Here is a 16,773-nt window from a genome sequence, read left to right on the forward strand (position 1 = left end):
TACAATTACTGACTGTAGTCCATCTGTTTCTCTACATACTTTTTTAGCCTGCTTTCACCCTGTTCTTCAATGGTCAGGACCCCCACAGGACCACTACAGAGTAGGTATTATTTCAGTGGTGGATCACTCTCAGCACTGCAGTGACACTGACATGGTGGTGGTGTGTTAGTGTGTGTTGTGCTGGTATGAGTGGATAAGACACAGCAGCGCTGATGGAGTTTTTTAAACACCTCACTGTCACTGAGAATAATCCACCAACCAAAAATATCCAGCCAACAGCGCACCGTGATTGTTCACGCTGAGGTCTCAGCTCAAGATCCTGGCTCTCCACAGTAAAAAACACAACGACCCCATGATACAGATATCGGCCTTCCTAAATATATTACATTCATGAAGCATATGACATTTGGCGGTGCTGGGTTTTATAGGCTGAGAGAATAAATGGATGCTGTCCACTAAAAGGGCGGTCTCTTGGTATGACCAATCTTTCTCAGGAGCGAGGTGGATTTCAGAGACATTAATGCAGAAAAATAGCAGCGAAACCTCGGCTGGCGATATTGCCTCAGGGTCAGAGTGTACTCATTACCTGCAGAACTGCCTCGAGTGGTGCATGTTGGGTCCCGCTTTGATGTTGCCCTTCTCTGGGTCGTAGATGGTTGTGGCTCTGGCGTATGCTCCTCCCAGGATATAGATTAAGCCGTTGAGCGTTACAGCAGGAGCATATTTGTTATCTGTAGATCAAAGACACAAGAAATTGAGTTACAAGTTCAACTTACTGAGCTATACACAGACTTAATATATGATATGACAGCATAGCCAAAAGTATTTAGATGCCCAACCATCTCCTTTTAAGAAACTGACATTTATATTTTGGGCATTTAGCCAGAGCTCTTATCCAGAACGGCTTACAGAAGTGCTTCCACAGTAAACATTTCCCTACTCTGGTTTAAGTAAACAACAATCTAAGGATACAAATCTGCTTTTGTATTATTAATACATATATATAAAAAGGATGCTATAGAGGGTTAAAACGTGCATGGTAGTTCTACACTTAAGTGCTTAGTAAAGAGGTGGGTCTTTAACCGCCCATGTTGGGATGTTCAAACAGACTAGGGAAGTTTGTTCCACCATTTGGAATTTGGGTGCCAATACAGAAAAGAGCCTTGAGGATAAAGACGGGCGAGACTAGTGGCTCAGAGGTTGCATGGTACAGAGTGGGGTTTGACAGAGATGTGTCATTCCAAAAACATCAGTGATAAAACTGGTAGGTAGCTGGAAAGCAAAATTTCCCAGGATTTGCCAAACCTGGACTGGTCCATCAGTCTGCTAGATGGTGTATCATAAGTCCAATGGTGTGGTGCTTTAACCACTCTGTACAGTAGAACTGGCTGGCATTGTGAATAGTGATCATAAAATTGACTATCTCCTCAGATGTGAAAACCTAATTTGGCAATGTAGCTCCTGACGAGGACGGCACGGTGGCTTGGTGGGTAGCACTGTCGCCTCACAGCAAGAAGGTCCTGGGTTCGAAACCCAGGTGGGGCGGTCTGGGTCCTTTCTGTGCAGAGTTTGCATGTTCTCCCTGTGTCTGCGTAAGTTTCCTCCGGGAGCTCCGGTTTCCTCCCACAGTCCAAGGTTAATTGGAGACACTGAACTGCCCTACAGGTAAATGGGTGTGTGTATGTGTGTGTGTGTGGTGAGAGACTTGGATGTTCGAACAGACTGGGGAAGTTCGTTCCACCATTTGTGTGCCAGTACAGAAAAAAGCCTTGATGTGTGTCTTTCTTGAGTGGTATAGAGCATGGTACAGAGCGGGGTTTGACAAAGATGTGTCATTCCAAAAACATCAGAGATAAAACTGGTAGGTAGCTGGAAAGTAGAATTTCACAGGATTTGCCAAACCTGGACTGGTCCATCAGTCTGCTAGATGGTGCATCACAGGCACATGCACAGACATTTTTGGGGGCAGGTGCTCAAGCCAAAAAAAAGGACACTCATCGCCAAATTTATTACAAAAAAAAAACCACAAAAAAAAAAACAGTAGGATATTTAACTTATATATTTATTTTTGTTAACACAATCAATACACATCTAATCAGATAATTCAAATTATCAAATTGCATAAATAAATGAAAAACAGGCAAAAACAAGGCCATATTGTGCACGCTTTTTAATAACCAAACAACTGATACTGATACATCTCCCTCATTTGCTTTACTGGTAGATGGCCTAATCCAGGATAAAAGAGAGCTGCTATTATCTCACAAGAACTCAAATAAATGCCCGTCAGATATCAAAACAATTTTGGGCTCCAGCAGAAAGGACACTTTTCTCATCCAGGGCAAAAGGGCAGGTGCTTGAGCACCACTAGGGGTCTATCTGTGCACGTGCCTGGTGCATCATTAGTCCAATGGTGTTGTGCTTTAACCATTCTGTAGAATTGGCTGGTATTGTGAATAGTGATCATAGAATTGAGTTTAGCTGCTCAGATGTGAAAACCTAATTTAGCAATGTAGCTCCTGGCGAGGGTGGCACGGTGGCTTGGTGGGCATGTTCTCCCCGTGTCTATGAGGGTTTCCTCTGGGAGTTCGGTTTCCTCCCACAGTCCAAAAACATGCAAGCAGGTTAATGGACTGCAATGGACTGGCACCCCGTCCAGGGTGTTACTGTGTGCCTTGCGCCCATTGAAAAGCTGGGAGCCACGACCCTAATTGGATAAGCGGTTAAGAAAGTAAGTGAGTGAGCTCCTGACGAATGGTTCCTGTGCTAGTGTTGCTTCTTTGGACCTCAATACACTCCTTGGAACTTGACAGCCCTGTTCTGTATGCATGTGTGGTCAAGCACTTTAAAGCTAAACAGTTGTTGCTCTACCCGCTACTACCAGTGTCTGTCCTTGCAGATTGCATTGCTTGGGTTTACAGGCTGGAACTGTTACAGGTTGGAATAGTGTGGCTAAAATATAGAAATCCATTACTCAGAAGGGGTGTCCACATATTTTTGGTCACTTATTGTACATAGAGTTGCACAGAATTATTTCATTTAAAAAAGAGTTCCAGAACCCTTGTGTCCAATTCAGCACTAATGTACAAGTGCTACATAAAAAGGCATTACTGTAAGTATTAGGGTTTAGTACTTTACTACAGGATTAGTATTGACCCAGTGAAAGCTCAATGTGGTGAGCAAAGACACGTCTTGAAGTTTAAAGAACCAATTCGTCACAAGTTACTCATCCCACACTTCATTTATCCAATTACACTCATTATCCGAATGGAGGAGTAGCGACTTGTATCGGGAAACGAGACAGGACCAACAGGCCGACCCCTACATTGATCATCGATAAAACGGCTCTGTGAAATTATGCCAGTCTGACTGCAATCACTTTTTTCTGGAATGAGTAAATAAGCAGCGGAGAAGACGCGCATTACTGATGAGGAAGATAAATGAATTACAATCACGCCTTCCAAAACACTTGCGATTCTACCCTCACATGACATTGTGCAGTGAAACTTGTATAGTTAATTACATTTTGTGCCCTCTCAGTTGAGCAGTGGTGCATCCTGGGGAAAAAATAATATTGTGGATCATATTAAAAGTCAACAAACTGAACAGCAGGGTTCAAAATTCAATGCCTTCAATGATAGTGTTGTGTTCTTAACACACCAGAGAATCACACAGACTTGACATTTCTACTTTTTACTTTATTAAAAAGTAATAATAATAATAATTAAGATTTTAGCTGTTTTTATTAGGTCTAGTCTTGACACATCTGATGCGCTAAGCAAGATTATAGTCAATTTATCTTTTGCATGTTTCTGGAAGAAAACCAGGGTATCCTAGGAAACCTTTAGGACAGCTGTTTTAAAGGGTTGACCTCTAATATTTATTTTTATTTATTTTTATTACTCCATTTTTGCATTTATCCCTGTTAGTCCTAATCTATTTGTAATTAGTTCCCCATTTGTAACTTCCTCTGCTGATACGGACCCCACTTTACCTAGGAAAGCTCCACCGACAGGCACACATTCACGGACCATTTCTTTTCACCTACCAGAGTCACACATAAAGCAGTATTGCACACAAAATTAGCATTCCGTACACAGAGTCACACCAACTATCTGTAAACCTGGTATCTCACTTGCAGGCTCCTCAACTAGCCAGAACCACTCACCCCATCAAACACAGCCAACTGTGTCCAAAAAGGTGCCAGGAAGGTTGATAGCAAAGCTAGAACTGAATCTAAGTGGTGGTACGCTAGCACATAAAACCACTGCGCCATCCTTTAATAACTCTAACCGATAGCACGGTGGCTCAGTGTGTAGCACTGTCGCCTCACAACAAGAAGGTCCTGGGTTCAATCCCCAGGTGGGCGATCCGGGTCCTTTTTTTTTTTTCTATTTATTTATGCATTTATGCATATCATTGCATTAGAAGAAGGTATACTTCCTGCTCACGCCTCCTCCGATCCATGCGCAATTCATAGTGGACCTGTTCTTTTCACCCATGCACTCTGCACAGGCGTCCTTGCACAGCGTTAGAAGACCCAACCCACATAGTCCAGTCATCCCACCCTTGCAGACACGGTAGCCAATTAGTGTCTACTGCAGGCATTGCCAATTATGCCCACTAGATGGCACCCAGCCGACGGTGGAGTTCAGAATCTCGGCGCTGGTGTGCTAGCGGAATATCCCGCTGTGCCACCTGGGCGCCTCCGGGTCCTTTCTGCATGGAGTTCTCCCCGTGTCTGCTTGAGTTTCCTCCCACAGTCCAAAGACATGCAAGTGAGGTGAATTGGAGAAATTAAATTGTCCATGACTGTGTTTGACATTAAACTTGTGAACTGATGAACCTTGTGTAACCAGTAATTATCTGTTCTGTCATGAATGTAACTAAAGTGTGTAAAACATGACGTTAAACTTCTAATAAATAAATAAATAATAACTCTAACCACTAAAACACATCATTTGGATCATACGGCTTGCTACTCTGTGTATTTTGGTATTTTCAGAACCAAAATATATATGCATGTACCCAGATTCAGGACTCCAAGCAGGAGTGACAGCTATATTAGACTGCAGTATGAAAGTGGCCCATATGCCGCTGCCTGCAAGCAAGGGCAGCAGCAAAACCATTATCTGGCCATGATAAATGCAGCCGTGTAGGGTAAATCACCATGTCTGGTTTGACAGTGAGCACTGCGAGTTCCAAAAATGAGGTACCTGGACCTGTGTGTCTATCAAAACAAGTAGGATTTACCAGGATGCTGTGGTGACATATGAAGGACAGTCTTGATGGTAGTGGATTGCTTGTAATGAAATAAATTCAATCAAATTAGCAATAGGTGATTTGACTTTGAGTTCTCCCATCTGACATTGAGAAAGCTAACTCACCTTTCCTTAATGCTAGACTCTGTATTGTATGATGTCCAGAATGTTTATTATACACCGATCAGCCATAACATTAAAACCACCTCCTTGTTTCTACACTCACTGTCCATTTTATCAGCTCCACTTACCATATAGAAGCACTTTGTAGTTCTACAATTACTGACTGTAGTCCATCTGTTTCTCTGCATACCTTTTTAGCCTGCTTTCACCCTGTTCTTCAATGGTCAGGACCTCCACAGAACCACTACAGAGTAGATATTATTTGGGTGGTGGATCATTCTCAGCACTGCAGTGATACTGACATGGTGGTGGTTTGTTAGTGTGTGTTGTGCTGGTATGAGTGGATCAGACACAGCAGCTCTGATGGAGTTTTTAAACACCTCAACTGTCCCTGCTGGACTGAAAATAGTCCACCAACCAAAAATATATCCAGCCAACAGCGCCCCGTGGGCAGCATCCTGGGCCCACTGATGAAGGTTTAAAAGATGACCAACTCAAACAGCAGCAATAGATGAGCGATAGTCTCTGACTTCACATCTACAAGGTGGACCAACTAGGTAGGAGTGTCTAATAGAGTGGACAGTGAGTGGACATGGTATTTAAAAACTCCAGCAGTGCTGCTGTGTATATGGTAAGTGGAGCTGATAAAATGGACAGTGAGTGTAGAAACAAGGAGGTGGTTTTAATGTTATGGCTGATCAATGTATGGTCATCAATCTAAAATGCACAGCCTGCTGCTGCCTTCATGGGGCAAGCATTGAAATAACTCTCACTTTCATGTGAAGTGCATGCAGCATTCCATACCACCAGCTCCCACTATATTTAGAAATGATTCTGCTTTGGACCCAGTGGTGGTTGTGCTTAAGCCTCTTAATTTAATCTCTCTATGACACATAGCGCTCTGCTTGACCAGACATATCTGGGAATTCTGTCATCAAGAAATAATTTCAAAGAGTTACATGAGCGAGCGAGCGAGCGTGTGGAGTGTGTGCGTGTCCATCCTACACAACATGTTTTGCACTCCCAGCCAAGCACTGAAGTGTCAGTCTGGCATCCTCAGCAGGGGAGCAGAAGTGGTAAAATAAGCTTCTAAAGACGTCTCTGCATGTGTGTCTGTCTTACTCCCTTCCCCCTTCCACGGTACTCACAACAGAGCCTGTAAACTGATTAAAGAAATAAAAAAAATCACTTATTCACAGTGACTCTGCCTTACCAAGTTAAACAAAGTTTCTACTACGGAGGAAGCCAACTGTGTGCCCATGTCATTTCCCTGCTCTGTGGTGCATGGGCTTGTGATAGCTAAAGGCAGCTTGGCCCCACAGCAGGTTTATTTACATTTTAAGCACATCACATTAGCTGGCGCTGCATGAGCACCTCCCAGAGCGACTTTCTGCCTGCCCACCACAATGAGTGTGCCAGCAGGACGTTCGACCAGTCACTCCTCCATTGCGGATATGGCCACATGAGCAGCAGTGCTAAAAGACGCAATGCTCGACCTTAAAAAGATCACCGGCTCCATGGTCCTTAGTCAAAGCTGCCAGCTGCTGAGATGAGCCGCTTGCTGTTGAGCTAAAGCTGTAATCAAAACAAGCAGCTCTGCAGCACTTCTCATCAGATTCTACCTATTTAATGCCAATATCTGAACGTATGAAATAAAGGGCACTGGTTCAAGGTCTTATGTTCACGGCGGCTAATGGAAATGCTAAAAATACTACTCATTTGCTCACTCATTCACTCACCAACCCACACATGCACACACCAACTCACCCATGCACTAACTCACCTGATCATTCACTTAGTCGATCACTCAATCACACACTCCTGGGCGCAAAGCGAAAACACTTAAGTACAGGGTGCCAGTTTATTGCAGGGCATCGCTCACTCTCACACGCTCACGCACTCACTCATGCAATCACACAACAAACACAGCAAACAGGATGCCAGTTTATTTCAGGGCATCACTCACTTTCTTTCAATCACTAACTCTACTCACTCTAATTCTGTGGCCTATCCATCAATTGGCATGTTTCAGAGAGAAAATCAAATGACTGAAAGGAAGCCTAAGTGGACACAAAAAAGACAAACTCTACTCAGACCCTAATCAAATAATATAATTACTTACTTGGAGGACAAGCCAAGTGGACAGAGGAAGAAGCAAACCCTCAGATCCTAATGGAAAGCACTGCACTGTAATATTTATTTGCATCATTTTCATGATTCTTGTAGTTTCCTTTTTTATTTTGTATTTTATTCAGCTTGGCTTCATAGTCATACTGCCCTGTTTTGCCTTTTCTGTTTTAAAATACTGTACCTTTCTTTATCCTTCATTGGTTTTTCAATGCTTTCTTCCTCTCCTATTCCCTTATCCCCCCTCCCCCCCCTTTTCTCCCACTTTAGCGCATCCAATTTCTGCCCGTCAATCATCCTCTCACTAATGCTGGTCCCTGCTCCTGATTGGGGAGAACGAGGCTGCTCCACGCCCCCTCTGACACGTGCACAGAAATCGAACATCTTATCACCTACACTTGACGAGTGCAGTGCAGTACAGCGCTGTGTACGGAGAGCCACACCCTCTACCGCACTCCTTTCCCATCTCTGTGCAGGCGCCACCAACCAGCCAGCAGAGGTCGTAATCGCACTAGTCTGAGAGAGAGTCCGCATCCGGCTTAATCCCGCCCCTATCAGAACAACAGGCCAATCGTTGCCTGTTCGGCAGGCAGAGCCGAGATTTAATACGATGTATTCGAGATCTCAGCTCTAGTGAACAGCGTGTGTTTTTTACCGCTGCGCCACCTGAGCGGCCATTTATTTCTTTATATATTTTCTTTCTTAACACTTCCATTCTTAATTTGAATATCCCTATATTCATTCTATTCCTCTTACTTCCTTTGCTATTTTCCTCTTTTCTCCTTGCTTCCCTCTTGTATTTTTCCTTTTCTTTAGCTTCCCTCCTTCCTTTTGTATATACTACAAACATCTCTGACAGGTGAACGCCATGTGTGCCTCTTTTCTGACGAGTTACACCCATTTATGTTCTGCATTCATTCTGATGGGTTTGGCCTCCACTAAGGGAAAATATACTATATATATACACCGATCAGGCATAACATGACCACCTTCCTAATATTGTGCTTTTGCTGCCAAAACAGCCCTGACCCGTCGAGGCATGGACTCCACTAGACCCCTAATGCTGTGCTGTGGTATCTGGCACCAAGATGTTATCAGCAGATCCTTCAACTACTGTAAGTTGTGAGGTGGGGCCTCCATGGATCGGACTTGTTTGTCCAGCACATCCCACAGATGCTCGATTGGATTGAGATCTGGGGAATTAGGAGGCCAAGTCAACACCTTAAACTCGTTGTTATGCTCCTCAAACCATTCCTGAACTATTTTTGCTTTGTGGCAGGGCGCATTATACTGCTGAAAGAGGCCACAGCCATCAGGAAATACTGTTTCCATAAAAGGGTGTACATGGTCTCCAACAATGCTTAGGCAGGTGGTACGTGTCAAAGTAACATCTACATGAAAGGCAGGAGCCAAGGTTTCCCAACAGAAAATGGCCCAAAGCATCACACTGCCTCTGCTGGCTTGCCTTCTTCCCATAGTGCATCCTGGTACCATGTGTTCCCCAGGTAAGTGATGCACACGCACCCGGCCATCCACGTGATGTAAAAGAAAACAAGATTCATCAGACCAGGTCACCTTCTTCCATTGCTCCGTGGTCCAGTTCTGATGCTCACGTGCCCATTGTTGGCGCTTTCGGCAGTGGACCGGGGTCAGCTTGGGCACCCTGACTGACTGTGGCTATGCAGCCCCATACGCAACAAACTGCGACGCACTGTGTATTGACACCTTTCTATCAGAACCAGTATTAACTTTGTAGCAGTTTGAGCTACAGTAGCTCGTCTGTTGGAACGGACCACACGGGCCAACAGGCAATAATAAAGCATATATTACTCAGCTTATATCACTCACTTATGCACTGTCTGTTTTACCACCGCTTATCCTATTCAGAAAACACCATGGACAGGTCACCAGTCCATCACAGAGCAACCAGACACACACATTCACTTAGACATTAACAACTAGGGCAATTTTAATAGCTCGAATTAGCTCAAAGACTGCATGTCTTTGGACTGAGGAAGGAAACCGGAGCTCCCTGATGAAATCCACAAGGAAAACATGCAAACTCCACACAGAAAGGACCCAGAAACTTCTCTTTTTGAGTGATACCCATCGAGTTACTGTGCCACCTGCAGCTGATATCATATCTTACTAAACAGTTATACTATGAGAGCAGTATTTCATCCTCATCAATAAGTAACAGGTACCAAGTGTCATAAAAGATAACAGTGGTCTCTAAATGGTCCAAGCACAGGATGGTTTTGTGTGTCACTGTTATAATTATAGATTAAAGCCTTTGGCTGCTTTTGGTAGATGACATGGTTGTAACCCCAGTAGAGGCCAGAACTCCACAGAGCTATAAGAAGTTACCTAAATAAATAAATAAAACTAAATAAAACGGCAATGCAGAGGCAACAGTACAAAGACCCAGACGCTGGCCTCAGATGCTTTATTATTTCTGTGCATATCAAGCATATCTGAACCACTTGACATCTCTAGAGCTCTGAGTGGCTTATCAACCCCTTAGCATTAATAAACACAGCAGCTTTTACACCTCTGCTCTAGTAAAACCCTCCTCAACACGGTTTAATGAACTTTTTAATTCACAAGTGAGCATATTTCCATGTACAAATTACATTTACCTTCAGTCCTTTTACAAATGTTTTGTAAACTACTCTGAATAAGGGCATCTGCAAAATATGTGGTTTTCATCCAGAACAATGGGCACCCCTGATCAAACCAAACATTTATCCTCCCCTAAATTATTGGCCATTAGTAAGAAGTTGGTTCCCTTTGCTACTATAATAGCCTGTACCTTACTTGTAAAGCTTTTCACGTTGAAAGCTGACTGAGGGCATGCAATTTTATGTAGCCAAAAGAGCAAAAGTGAGTTTGGCATTATTGTTGGGTGGTAAAGACCTTTTCACAGTTGGCATCCCAATTTATTATGAATGTGTTGGATAAGATTGGGGTCAGAGCTAGGCCAGACAATTTTTTTTTCTCTTTATACCAGTACTTACATGAATCCAAGACTAAAAAAGGGAATAGTGCGTTTTCAACTGTTGCCACAAGCCTTTTATACAACTGCATATTATTTCTATACATTAATGGATGTGTGTGGCTTTAAAATAGAATAGAAAATAATAAAACACCTTTATTTGTTTATATATACATACATGTACTGTATATATATATATATATATATATATATATATATATATATATATATATATGTATATATGTGTATATGTGTATATATGTATGTATATACTGTATATATTTATATATATATATATATATATATATATATATATATATATATACAGTGTATCACAAAAGTGAGTACACCCCTCACATTTCTGCAGATATTTAAGTATATCTTTTCATGGGACAACACTGACAAAATGACACTTTCACACAATGAAAAGTAGTCTGTGTGCAGCTTATATAACAGTGTAAATTTATTCTTCCCTCAAAATAACTCAATATACAGCCATTAATGTCTAAACCACCGGCAACAAAAGTGAGTACACCCCTAAGAGACTACACCCCTAAATGTCCAAATTGAGCACTGCTTGTCATTTTCCCTCCAAAATGTCATGTGATTTGTTAGTGTTACTAGGTCTCAGGTGTGCATAGGGAGCAGGTATGTTCAATTTAGTAGTACAGCTCTCACACTCTCTTATACTGGTCACTGAAAGTTCCAACATGGCACCTCATGGCAAAGAACTCTCTGAGGATCTTAAAAGACGAATTGTTGCGCTACATGAAGATGGCCAAGGCTACAAGAAGATTGCCAACACCCTGAAACTGAGCTGCAGCACAGTGGCCAAGATCATCCAGCGTTTTAAAAGAGCAGGGTCCACTCAGAACAGACCTCGTGTTGGTCGTCCAAAGAAGCTGAGTGCACGTGCTCAGCGTCACATCCAACTGCTGTCTTTGAAAGATAGGCGCAGGAGTGCTGTCAGCATTGCTGCAGAGATTGAAAAGGTGGGGGGTCAGCCTGTCAGTGCTCAGACCATACGCCGCACACTACATCAAATTGGTCTGCATGGCTGTCACCCCAGAAGGAAGCCTCTTCTGAAGTCTCTACACAAGAAAGCCCGCAAACAGTTTGCTGAAGACATGTCAACAAAGGACATGGATTACTGGAACCATGTCCTATGGTCTGATGAGACCAAGATTAATTTGTTTGGTTCAGATGGTCTCAAGCATGTGTGGCGGCAATCAGGTGAGGAGTACAAAGATAAGTGTGTCATGCCTACAGTCAAGCATGGTGGTGGGAATGCCATGGTCTGGGGCTGCATGAGTGCAGCAGGTGTTGGGGAGTTACATTTCATTGAGGGACACATGAACTCCAATATGTACTGTGAAATACTGAAGCAGAGCATGATCCCCTCCCTCCGGAAACTGGGTCGCAGGGCAGTGTTCCAGCATGATAATGACCCCAAACACACCTCTAAGACGACCACTGCTTTATTGAAGAGGCTGAGGGTAAAGGTGATGGACTGGCCAAGCATGTCTCCAGACCTAAACCCAATAGAACATCTTTGGGGCATCCTCAAGCGGAAGGTGGAGGAGCGCAAAGTCTCGAATATCCGCCAGCTCCGTGATGTCGTCATGGAGGAGTGGAAAAGCATTCCAGTGGCAACCTGTGAAGCTCTGGTAAACTCCATGCCCAGGAGAGTTAAGGCAGTTCTGGGAAATAATGGTGGCCACACAAAATATTGACACTTCAGGAACTTTCACTAAGGGGTGTACTCACTTTTGTGAGGGGGGGCAGGTGTGAAGCTCCTCAGTCAGCAGTGGAGGGTAGTATGGGTATAGGTGAAGCGTAAAGCAAACAGTTGTAGAGCAGTTGTAGCCTTGCGGTTAAGGTACTGGACTAGTAATCAGAAGGTTGCTGGTTCAAGCCCCACCACTGCCAAGTTGCCACTGTTGGGCTCTTGAGCAAGGCCCTTAACCCTCAATTGCTTAGACTGTATACTGTCACTTTAATGTAAGTCACTTTGGGTAAAGGCGTCTGCTAAATGCCAAAAATGTAAATGCAATCAGGGTAATTGGATATGACTAGATTAGGGGAGAAAATTGGGGGGGAAATTAGAGAAAAAGAGGGAAAAAAATTGTTATAACTTTTTATTATTTAAATGTTATATGGATAATCTAGAAGTTGCCAGAAGCAGAAGTTTTAATCTATAGTCATTTTATAGAAACTGTGTGGTGATGTGTGTATGTGTTCATTGTGTTCTCTCTGTGTGTCACTGCTGCTAGCATCTCCTGCTGTAGTGCCATGCTTAATATATACTGTATTATGCTTTTGTCAAAATGATAAAATCTAACTCCGGCACTGCTCCCCCGCTCACTTTTAGCAGAGGCCACACTTCACGTGTAAGAATGTGCTGTTATTTACGTTCCATTGCTCACACCAGCTGGATTAACCATTCGTTACTTGGTTACACTGCAAGTGCTGATATGGCAAACCTGTCCTTTTGAAACCCAATCCGGATTTATGATTTAATATTAGGGCCGTTACACACTGCTGCTTCATCAGCCACTCTCTCTGTGTTAGGCATTTACAAGGATCAACTGTTAGCTTTATTTGAAGGCTTGATTAAAAGCTGCAATAAATAACGTCAGCTTGCTGCAACCGTTCGTCTCATGCACTGACAGTGGAGCTTTCTGAGATCACATTTCCAATCCAAAGCCAGAAAGAACAAAGTTTTGTTTGTTTGTTTATTAGGATTTTAACGTCATGTTTTTACACTTTGGTTACATTCATGACAGGAACGGTAGTTATTCATTACACAAGGTTCATCAATTCACAAGTTTATATCAAGCACAGTCTTGGACAATTTAGTATCTTCAATTCACCTCACTTGCATGTCTTTGGACTGTGGGAGGAAACCGGAGCACCCGGAGTAAACCCACGCAGACACGGGGAGAACATGCAAACTCCACACAGAAAGGACCCGGACCGCCCCACCTGGGATTCGAACTCAGGACCTTCTTGCTGTGAGGCGACAGTGCTACCCACTAAGCCACCGTGCCACCCGAAAGAACAAAGAAACCTTAAACTGTGTAAATGCATTTGATCTGTTTCAGCAAAGAACAACACTTTTACGTCTAGAAATGGAAACCTACATATTTTACAAAGGTAAATTATATATTACTACAAAGTGCAAAGATCTGTATATTCTTCCAATCTGAATTATTTACTAGAGGTTCCAAACCTGTAATAAAAAGAGACTTCAGAAATATTACAGAAGAAGAAAACTAAAATGACTACACACTTCATACACCAATCAGGCATAACATTATGACCACCTTCCTAATATTGTGTTGGCCACCCTTTTGCTGAGAAACCAGCCCTGCAACTGCGATGCACTGTGTATTCTGACACCTTTGTGGTGGATCGGACCACACGAGCCAGCCTTCACTCCACAAATGCTGCCCAAGTGTTCCTTATGCAACATACTTTATCTTGTTGAAATGGCTAGACAGAAGTAGAGAACACATTAAAATAGACATAGTTTCAGGGTCTGCTGAGTTTCACTGGATGTTCTTTTTATAACTTCACTGTTTCCTCCTAATTGGCTAACCTTTCCTTTTTTTTGTAATGAAACACCTAAGCAGAGCTGCACCTTGTAAACTATCTCTGAGGACCAAATTTGCTATAAGATAGGAAATCAAAAATCCCATCCCCTATTTCCCACAGAGCTTTACTTCTCTGTGACACTGAACTGTTCATTCCACACACTTTTAACACCTTATAATAACCTGTCTAGTACTGTCTGTTACTATTAAGTGCAACTTTTGAAAAAAAAAAAGCCCAGATGCAGTGTTTTAAGGGTGCAAATATAAAATCATCTACACCAACCAGTCATAACATTATGACCACTGACAGGTGAAGTGATTAACAATGATTATCTCCATCACGGCACCTGTTAGTGGGTCGGATATACTAGGCAGAAAGTGAGCATTTTATCCAGGGCCAAATTGTGATGGCTAAACGACTGGGTCAGAGCATCTCCAAAACTACAGCTCTTGTGGGGTGCTCCCGGTCTGCAGTGGTCAGTATCTATAGGAACAGTGGTAAACCAGCAACAGGGTCATGAGCCAAGGTTAATTGATGCACGTGGGTAGTGAAGGCTGGCCCGTGTGGTCCGATCCAACAGACGAGGTACTGTAGCTGAAATTGCTGAAGAAGTTAATGATAGAAAGGTGTCTGATAGAAAGCTGTCAGAATACACAGTGCATCGCAGTTTGTTGTGTATGGGGCTGCTTGGGAAGAAGGCAAGCTGGCGGAGGCAGTGTGATGCTTTGGGCAATGTTCTGCTGGAAAACCTTGGGTCCTGCCATCCATGTGGATGTTACTTTGACACGTACCATCTACCTAAGCATTGTTGCAGACCATGTACACCCTTTCATGAAAAAACGCTATTCCCTGATGGCTGTGGCCTCTTACAGCAGGATAATGCGCTCTGTCACAAAGAAAAAATGGTTCAGGAATGGTTTGAGGAGCACAACAACGAGTTTAAGGTGTTGACTTGGCCTCCAATTTCCCCAGATCTCAATCCAATTGAGCATCTGTGGGATGTGCTGGACAAACAAGTCAGATCCATGGAGGCCCCACCGCACAACTTACAGGAGTTAAAGGATCTACTGCAAATATCTTGGTGCCAGAAACCACAGCACACCTTCAGGAGTCTAGTGGAGTCCATGCCTCAACGGGTCAGGGCTGTTTTGGCAGCAAAAGGGGGACCAACACAATATTAGGAAGGTGGTCAAAATGTTATGCCTGATTGGTGTATATAAATATTACAAAATATTACAAAATATTACAATATTACAATACATTAAAAAGCTTAATCATGGAAACTACATCTAACATGTGGGACTGTTTTAAATTCACTAAAATACTACACTTGTCTTAATTGTATAAATTTACAACAGCTAATGGCCTTAATTATGCTTAGCCATAGAGACAGCATGAAAATAAAAAATTGATAGTAATTGCAATCAGAGGTTCGGCATGGTCATGGCTTTAGATCAAGGTGAAGACGGATGTTTACCAGTCTAACAGAACCACACAGAGTGATTTTACTGTGTGCTCTTAACACTATTTATTTTGTCATTTTCCATTTGAGTTACAAAATGGGTTTTTTTTCTGTAATTTAGTGCTCCGACACCATTTTACCTTTTTAGCCTAACGGATGTCTAAGTAACTGTAATTTAGGGAATTTAGTATCCCCTAGGTCAACAAACTGATCCAGTAATGGAATTAGGCTGCATCACAATGCTACAATATAAAAAGCCCAGCCAGAGTCAGAGCATTTCCATTTACTTTCTTGGCCAGATGGAGTAGTCAGTGTAGACTTGGAACAGTTACTTTAGTCTCCGTTGCGAGTTCAGACAGAGCATAGTTCTATACATGTAATTTATTTTTTCTAACTTGCACAGTGTAGACCTGCAGGAAAGTGACTGGTGCATTAGGTCATTCTTCAAGAAATTCCAAATCTATTATAATAAAAGTTGTTGGTACAAACTTAGTTCTTTTTAGTTCATCATTAATGAATCTACTGACAAAACATATCAATTTAGTTAGCTTGGTTTGATAAAGTTATAATTTAGTTTAGCTTGGTTAAATGTGATTAAAACCCTGTTTTATTTACTAAAAGAGACAAGGCTTCTTGAAAATTTAACCATCTCATATAAGCCAATACTTATTTTGTATTGTTTACTTCATCTTGTTTGAATGTGAACACACAAAAAAGCACTTCTTATTTGTCAGGATCTTCAATAAGGACCTTATTTAACAGGTTAAACTGCATGTATGAATGTATGTATGTATGTATGATTATATGTATGATTGAATGTATGTATGATTGTATGTATGACTGAATGTATGTAAGTATGCCTGTATGATTGTATGTACAGTGTATCACAGAAGTGAGTACACCCCTCACATTTCTGCAGATATTTAAGTATATCTTTTCATGGGACAACACTGACAAAATGACACTTTGACACAATGAAAAGTAGTCTGTGTGCAGCTTATATAACAGTGTAAATTTATTCTTCCCTCAAAATAACTTAATATACAGCCATTAATGTCTAAACCACCGGCAACAAAAGTGAGTACACCCCCTAGTGAAAGTTCCTGAAGTGTCAATATTTTGTGTGGCCACCATTATTTCCCAGAACTGCCTTAACTCTCCTGGGAATGGAGTTTACCAGAGCTTCACAGGTTGCCACTGGAATGCTT

General features: G+C 42.3%; 1 protein-coding gene across 6 annotated transcripts in view; it reads right to left on the bottom strand.

Annotated features, from left to right (window-relative positions):
- The window catches only part of LOC134325082 (kelch-like protein 29), a 279,536-nt gene that overhangs the window by 54,639 nt on the left and 208,124 nt on the right, over positions 1–16,773 (bottom strand). For all 6 annotated transcript variants that reach the window (XM_063007116.1, XM_063007115.1, XM_063007112.1 and 3 more), the window contains one exon: positions 587–731. In XM_063007116.1, the coding sequence (XP_062863186.1) occupies positions 587–731 (145 nt within the window). The remainder of the gene's footprint in view (positions 1–586; positions 732–16,773) is intronic.

Source organism: Trichomycterus rosablanca, chromosome 13 (genome assembly GCF_030014385.1).
Source record: "Trichomycterus rosablanca isolate fTriRos1 chromosome 13, fTriRos1.hap1, whole genome shotgun sequence".
NCBI lineage: Eukaryota > Metazoa > Chordata > Actinopteri > Siluriformes > Trichomycteridae > Trichomycterus > Trichomycterus rosablanca.